The sequence below is a fragment of the Manis pentadactyla genome, chromosome X, assembly GCF_030020395.1.
Source record: "Manis pentadactyla isolate mManPen7 chromosome X, mManPen7.hap1, whole genome shotgun sequence".
Taxonomy (NCBI): Eukaryota; Metazoa; Chordata; class Mammalia; order Pholidota; family Manidae; genus Manis; species Manis pentadactyla.
The window spans coordinates 111,351,534-111,359,642 of NC_080038.1; the positions used below are offsets into that span (position 1 = coordinate 111,351,534).

An 8,109-nucleotide genomic window follows, 5' to 3' on the forward strand; every position below is an offset into this window, starting at 1 on the left:
ACCTACCACTTCAGCATTTTATTAAAAAAAAAATAAGGGAGCAATGTGGGATTCACATATAAATAAGTATAAAAGTCAAGTGAATAATCATATCTGACTTGACTGTTTATAGTTCATGATGCGTGATCTTCAGTTTCTCTGATATGACTGCCCTTGCACTGTTCACCATGTAAGAACTTATTCACTATGTAAGAACTTGTTCACCATGTAAGAACTTGTTCATTATGCTTCAGAAGATTGGAGACTGTTGAGAATTAGGCTTGGGGTTGATTAATGATTGTGCACTGAGTCCCCTATACAGAATTTTATTGTTGTTAACAACCATTTGATCAATAAATATGAGAGATGCCCTCTTAAAAAAAAAGCAGCCAGAGAGAGAAATAAGATCACATACATAGGAAAGCCCATCAGGCTATCATCAGATTTCTCACCAGAAACCTTACAGGCCAGAAGGAAGTGGCATGATATATTTAATGCAATGAGGCAGAAGGGCCTCAAAACAAGAATACTTTATCCGGCAAGATTTTTATTTAAATTGGAAGGCGGGATTAAACAGTTTCCAGATAAGCAAAAGCTGAGAGAATTTACCTCCCACAAACCATCTCTACAGTGTATTTTGGAGGGACTGCTATAGATGGAAGCGTTCCTAAGGTTTAATAGCTGTCACCAGAGGTAATAAAACCACAGTAAAGAAAGTAGAATAGTTAATTACTAAGCAAATGCAAAATTAAATCAACTGTCACCAAAGTCAGTCAAGGGACAGACAAAGAGTACAGAATATGATACACCTAACATATAAAGAATGGAGGAGGGAGAAAAGGAGGGGAAAAAAAAAGAACCTTTAGATTGTGCTTATTATAGCATACTAAGTGAGTTACATTACACTCTTAGATAGTAAGGTGGTTAACCTTGAACCTTTGGTAACCATAAATCTAAAGCCTGCAATGGCAATAATTTCATACCTATTGAAAATGACCCTAAATGTAAATTGTCTGAATGCACCAATCAAAACACATAGAGTCACTGAATGGATAAAAAAACAAGACCCATCTATATGCTGCCTAAAGACACTCACTTTAAACCCAAAGACATACACAGACTAAAAGTGAAGGGATGGAAAAAGATATTTCATGCAACTAATAGGGAAAAAAAGCAGGAGTCGCAGTACTTGTATCAAACAAAATAGACTTCAAAACAAAGAAAGTAACATGAGACAAAGAAGGACATTACATAATGATAAAGGGGTCAGTCCAACAAGAGGATATAACCATTATAAATATCTGTGCACCCAACACAGGAGCACCTACATATGTGAAACAAATACTAACAGAAATAAAGGGGGAAATAGAATGCAACGCATTCATTCTAGGAGACTTCAACACTCCATTCACTCCAAAGGACAAATCAACCAGACAGAAAATAAGTAAGGAGACAGAGGTACTGAACAATGCATTAGAACAGATGGACCTAACAGACATCTACAGAACTCTACACCCAAAAGCAGGAGAATACACATTCTTCTCAAGTGCACATGGAACATTTTCAAGAATAGATCATATACTAGGCCACAAAAAGAGCCTTGGTAAATTCAAAAAGATTGAACTTGTACCAACCAGCTTCTCAGACCACAGAGGTATGAAACTAGAAATGAATGACGCAAAGAAAACGAGAAATCCCACAAACACATGAAGGCTTCACAACATGCTCCTAAATAACCAATGGGCCAATGGACCAAATAAAAACAGAGATCAAGCGGTATATGGAGTCAAATGACAACAATAACTGAACACCGCAAGATCTTTGGGATGCAGCGAAGGTCATGCTAAGAGGGAAGTACATTTCAATACAGGCCTACCTCAGGAAAGAAGAGCGGTCCCATATGAACAGTCTAAACTCACAATTAACGAAACTAGAAAAAGAACAAATGAGGCCCAAAGTCAGTAGAAGGAGGGACATAATAAAGATTAGAGCAGAAATAAATAAAATCGAGAAGAATAAAACAGTAGAAAGAATCAATGAAAGCAAGAGCTAGTTCTTCGAGAAAATACACAAAATAGATAAACCCCTAGCCAGACTTATCAGGAAAAAAAAGAGAGTCTACACACATAAACAGAATCACAAGTGGGAAAGGAAAAATCACTGTGGACACCACAGAAATACAAAAACATTATTAGAGAATACTATGAAAAATTATATGCTAATGAACTGGACAACCTAGAAGAAATCAGAAATGGACAACTTTCGAGAAAAATACAACCTTCCAAGGCTGACCCGGAAAGCAACAGAAAATCTGAACAGACCAATTAACAGCAACGAAATTGAATTGGTAATCAAAAAACTACCTAAGAACAAAACTCCTGGACCAGATGGCTTCACCGCTGAATTTTATCAAACATTTAGTGAAGACCTAACACCCATCCTCCTTAAAAGTTTTGCAAAAAGTAGAAGAGGAGGGAATACCTCCAAACTCATTCTATGAGGCCAGCATCACTCTAATACCAAAACCAGGCAGAGACACCACAAAAAAAGAAAATTACAGACCAATATCCCTGATGAGCACAGATGCAAAAATACTCAGCAAAATATTAGCAAACCGAATTCAAAAATAAATCAAAAAGACCATCCACCATGATCAAGTAGGATTTATTCCAGGGATGCAAGGGTGGTACAATATTAGAAAATCCATCAACATCATCCACCACATCAACAAAAAGGAGGACAAAAACCACATGATCATCTCCATAGATGCTGAGAAAGCATTCGACAAAATTCAACATCCATTCACGATAAAAACTCTCAACAAAATGGGTATAGAGGGCAAGTACCTCAACATAATAAAGGCCATATATGACAAACCCACAGCCTACATCATACTTAACAGCAAGAAGCTGAAAGGCTTTAAGATTGGGAACAAAACAAGGATGCCCACTCTCTCCACTTTTATGCAACATAGTTCTGGAGGTCCTCGCCACAGCAATTAGACGACACAAAGAAATAAAGGGCATCCAGATTGGTAAGGAAGAAGTCAAACTGTCCCTGTTTGCAGATGACATGATATTGTACATAAAAAACCATAAAGACTCCACTCTAAAACTACTAGATCTAATATCTCAATTCAGCAAAGTTGCAGGATACAAAATTAATACAAAGAAATCTGTTGCATTCCTATACACTAATGATGAACTACCAGAAAGAGAAATCAGAAGAACAATTCCATTTAGAATTCCATCAAAAAGAATAAAATACCTAGGAATAAACCTAACCAAGGAAGTGAAAGACCTATACTCTGAAAACTACAAGACACTCATGACAGAAATTAAAGATACCAATAAACAGAAACACATCGCATGCTCATGGATAGGAAGAATTAATATTGTTAAAATGGCCATCCTGCCTAAAGCAATCTACAGATTCAATGCAATCCCTATCAAAATACCAACAGCATTCTTCAATGAACTAGAGAAAATCGTTCATATGGAACCACGAAAGGCCCCGAATAGCCAAAGCAATCCTGAGAAGGAAGAATAAAGCTGGGGGGGGCGGATTATGCTCCCCAACTTCAAGCTCTACTACAAAGCCACAGCAATCAAGACAATTTGGTACTGGCACAAGAACAGAACAATAGACCAATGGAACAGACTGGAGAGCCCAGATATAAACCCAACCATATATGGTCAATTAATATAAGATAAAGGAGCTATGGACATACAATGAGGAAATGACAGCTTCTTCAACAACTGGTGTTGGCAAAACTGGACAGCTACATGCAAGAGAATGAAACTGGATTATTGTTTAACCCCATATACAAAAGTAAACTCGAAATGGATCAAAGACCTGAATGTAAGTCATGAAACCATAAAACTCTTAGAAGACAACATCGGCAAAAATCTCCTGAGTAAACATGAGCAACTTCTTCCGGAGTGTATCTCCTCAAGCAAAGGAGACAAAAGCAAAAATGAACACATGGGACTACATCAAACTTAAAAGCTTCTGTACGGCAAAGGACACCATCAGCAGCATGAAAAGGCATCCTACAGTATGGGAGAATATATTTGTAAACGACATATCCTATAAGGGGTTAACATCCAAAATATATAAAGAACTCATATGCCTCAACACCCAAAAAGCAAATAACCCGATCAACAAATGGGCAGAGGATATGAAGAGGCAGTTCTCCAAAGAAGAAATTCAGATGGCCAACAGACACATGAAAAGATGCTCCACATCACTAATCATCAGGAAAATGCAAATTAAAACCACAATGAGAAAACAAACAAACAAACAAACAAACAAATAAAATAAAACCACAATGAGATATCACCTCACACCAGTTAGGATGGCCAGCATCGGAAAGACGAAGAGCAAAAAATGTTGGCGAGGATGCAGAGAAAGGGGAATCCTCCTACACTGCTGGTGGGAATGTAAGCTAGTTCAACCATTGTGGAAAACAATATGGAGGTTCCTCAAAAAACTAAAAATAGAAATAGCATTTGACCCCGGAGTCCCACTCCTAGGAATTTACCCAAAGAATACAAGTTCTCAGATTCAAAAAGACATATGCACCCCTATGTTTATTGCAGCACTATTTACAATAGCCAAGATATGGAAGCAACCTAAGTGTCCATCAGTAGATGAATGGATAAAGAAGATGTGGTACATATACACATTGAAATACTATTCAGCCTTAAGAAAGAAACAAATCCTCCCATTTGCAACAACATGGAAGGAGCTGGAGGAGGATATAATGCTCAGTGAATAAGCCAGGTGGAGAAAGACAAGTGTCAAATGATTCCCCTCATTTTTGGAGTATAACAAGGAAGCAAAACTGAAGGAACAAAATAGCCGCAGACTCACAGACTCCAGGAAGGGACTAGCGGTTACCAAAGGGGAGGGGTGTGGGAGGGCGGTTGGGGAGGGAGGGAGAAGGGGATTGAGGGGTATTATGTTCAGTACACATGGTGCGGGTGGGGGTGGGGGGTCATGGGGAAGACAGTGTAGCACAGAGAAGACAAATACTGACTCTGTGGCATCTTACTACACTGATGGACAGTGACTGCAATGGGGTATGGGTGGGGACTTGACAGTACGGGTGAATGTAGTAACCACACTGAACATCAAAATTAAAAACTATCATCTGATGAAAGACATCATAAATTGAAAAAGACAACAAGCAGACTGGGAAAAATATATGTAACATATAAAATAGACAAATGATCAACAGCCGTAACATACAAAGAACCCCTATAAATTTAAAAGAAAAACAAGCAAAGGATTTAGACAAATGATCCAGAATAAGAAATACAATCATTAAATATGTAAAAGGCTGTCTAATCTCACTAGTAGACAAGAACACGCAAATTACATTAACAATAAGACCTTTGGCAAAACAACAACAGAAACCCACCTCAACCCTGACAGATGGCTAGTAACAGAGCCATCTTACCTTTGAAACATAGTAACGATTAACTCCAGAGATGCGCTTATCTCTTTCCATCAAAGTCCACTGATATGGATAATAGGCAATCCTTTTTTCCTACAATTAAAAGAAATTATTATTGCAGTTTATGAAGATGTGTGACCCAACAGAGGGATAGTACGTGATATTCTAGAAAAATGTCATCATCACTGAAATAAAGCCAAGTTAATGTAAGACCAGACTCTTAAATAAAAACGGACCACTAGGCTTTAGAATTAAGATGGTAAGCATGAGTTCTTCCACTTTTTTTTAACCAGGTTTTTTTTTTTTTTTCAAAAGACATATGACAATTCCCTTTGGGGACCCTAATAAGAAGAAATAACATCAGGACATCACACGTGAAAGACAATCACAAAGCCAGAAAGCAAATACATCTATATACTCTGTACTGTAAGAGATGATGTGAAGGCCCAGGAAGGGAGGAAAATTACAATCCTGATGTGAAAACCAGGATCTTGTGATAAGTTCCTAAAGGTTTGCAAGAGACAGACGATAAAAAATGTCAAGATAAAAAACTAATTAAGGGTAGGGAAGAAGTAAAAGACGAGAGGCTCCCAAGATGTGGATGTGAGAAATTAAAACCCAGCAAAAAAGGAAATTAAAAGCCAAGACTAACTGACGCCTCACTTCTGCCTAGGAGTTGGGACCTACCTCTTCTAATCGCCTACCTTCCCAGCCCCGGAATCTCTACTTTGCCCTCTTGCCCACTCTTCTTCACCCAGCAGCGAGCTGTTTCTTGCTAGAGTAGGATGTGGTTTCCTCCGGGTTAAATTCCGCAAGCCTCCGCTGTTAGTCAACAGGAGGAAAGGGGAGGGCCGACCTCGGGGCTCCCCATCTCAGAGAGACACCGGTTCCTTAAGGCCTCCCCAAGCCACGGTCCATTTCGTTAACGCCAGTCCGAGAAGCCGGCCGTGGGGCCGCAGAAGCCGCCTTACCTTGCCCCCGTTACTGAACCTGTGGATGTGCGCAGTGGCCACTCCGGGGATGACCAAGCACGCGGCCATGACAGCGATCCCGGGAAGAATCTCAAACCACATCGCTACACAGCTACTCAGGCCAAGCACTTGCCCCCAGGATTCCTAAAGGTGACCCGCTCTGGCCCCTTTCCGGTAAGCTCCGCGAACAGCTGGCGAGCGGGGCGGGACCACGTACGCCTTCAAAGGAAGCGACGGGGTATGGCAGGACTCAAGAGAGATGCGCTCGCGCGCTCTCTCACTGCTGGTCCTGCCCACCCAGGAGCCCGCCCATTTTGCGCCGACTCGGGTCAAGCACGACGTGCAGTCCCGTGAACAGGTCTCGCGCGACCAAGTCCGCCATAGCCGTTTCGGAGCTCTGGACTGTAAAATGGCAGAGGAACGTTCTCCAGTAGAGGCGGCAAGTCAGGTGTGCACCTTTCTCTTCAGAAAGTTTGGTGGGCAAAAAGGGGCTGCAGGCCGCAGGAAGCGCCCCTGCAACCAAGAGCCCGACGACTGCAGCAGCAGCAGTAGTGACGAAGGCAGCACTGTGTTCCGCCCAAAAAAGAAGCGCGCGGCCCACAATCCGATGATACAGAAAACCTGTGGCAGTGGTAAACAGAAGGCGCCTTACAATGACTTGAATAGTGAGGAGGAGGAAGAGAACCACCCGGAGAGTGTCGGCGTGGTCTACAAGTCCACCCGCTCGGCGAAACCCGTGGGGCCAGAGGACATGGGGGCGACTGCTGTCTACGAGCTAGACACAGAGAAGGAGCGCGATGCACAAGCCATCTTTGAGCGCAGCCAGAAGATCCAGGAGGAGCTGAGAGGCAAGGAAGATGACAAGATCTACCGGGGAATCAATAATTATCAGAAATACATGAAGCCCAAAGATACGTCAATGGGCAATGCTTCCTCTGGGATGGTGAGGAAGGGCCCCATCCGAGCTCCCGAGCATCTGCGTGCCACCGTGCGCTGGGATTACCAGCCCGACATTTGCAAAGACTACAAGGAGACTGGTTTTTGTGGCTTTGGAGACAGCTGCAAATTCCTCCATGATCGCTCAGATTACAAGCATGGGTGGCAGATTGAACGTGAGCTTGATGAAGGTCGCTATGGTGTCTATGAGGACGGAAACTATGAAGTGGGAAGTGATGAGGAGGAAATACCATTCAAGTGTTTCATCTGTCGCCAGACCTTCCAAAACCCGGTTGTCACCAAGTGCAGGCATTATTTCTGTGAGAGCTGTGCACTGCAGCATTTCCGCACCACCCCGCGCTGCTATGTCTGTGACCAGCAGACCAATGGCGTCTTCAATCCAGCAAAAGAACTGATTGCTAAACTGGAGAAGCATCGAGCTACAGAAGATAGTGTTGCTTCCAATTTCCCATTAGATACTGATAATGGTCCAATTTCCATTCCTTAGTTTTCCCATCCCCAAATCTCAAAATAAATGTTTTGTTGTTTTAGAAATCTTAACGCACGTCCTTCCTTTCTAAGGAAAGTGACCGAGAGGAAAAGGCAGGTGGTGGTGAAGTGGGGTCCTGGATGGGTGGCTTGTAAGAGCATCAAGGTAGGTATAATCTGGATTTTTACCTGGTATAAATGCTCCCTGTGTGTAACAGATACTTTTCGGAACCCTTTGGCGTAAATGCTGGGTATGGGAGAATTTCCGGAAAG

General features: G+C 41.8%; 2 protein-coding genes across 4 annotated transcripts in view; one reads left to right on the plus strand and one right to left on the minus strand.

Moving 5' to 3' along the window:
- Window positions 1-6,682, minus strand: part of LOC118929192 (NADH dehydrogenase [ubiquinone] 1 alpha subcomplex subunit 1) — a 51,712-nt gene extending 45,030 nt beyond the window's left edge. For all 3 annotated transcript variants that reach the window (XM_057495858.1, XM_057495859.1, XM_036919110.2), the window contains exons 1-2: window positions 6,412-6,682; window positions 5,444-5,533 (exon numbers count right to left, since the gene is read on the minus strand). In XM_057495858.1, coding sequence (XP_057351841.1) covers window positions 5,444-5,533; window positions 6,412-6,513 — 192 coding nt within the window. In that variant the 5' untranslated portion in view covers window positions 6,514-6,682. The remainder of the gene's footprint in view (window positions 1-5,443; window positions 5,534-6,411) is intronic.
- On the plus strand, window positions 6,546-7,909 carry RNF113A (ring finger protein 113A). The gene has a single exon (XM_057495837.1). It carries the CDS (start codon window positions 6,671-6,673, stop codon window positions 7,853-7,855), a length of 1,185 nt encoding a protein of 394 aa, XP_057351820.1. The 5' UTR covers window positions 6,546-6,670; the 3' UTR covers window positions 7,856-7,909.
- Window positions 7,910-8,109: the final 200 nt, after the last annotated feature.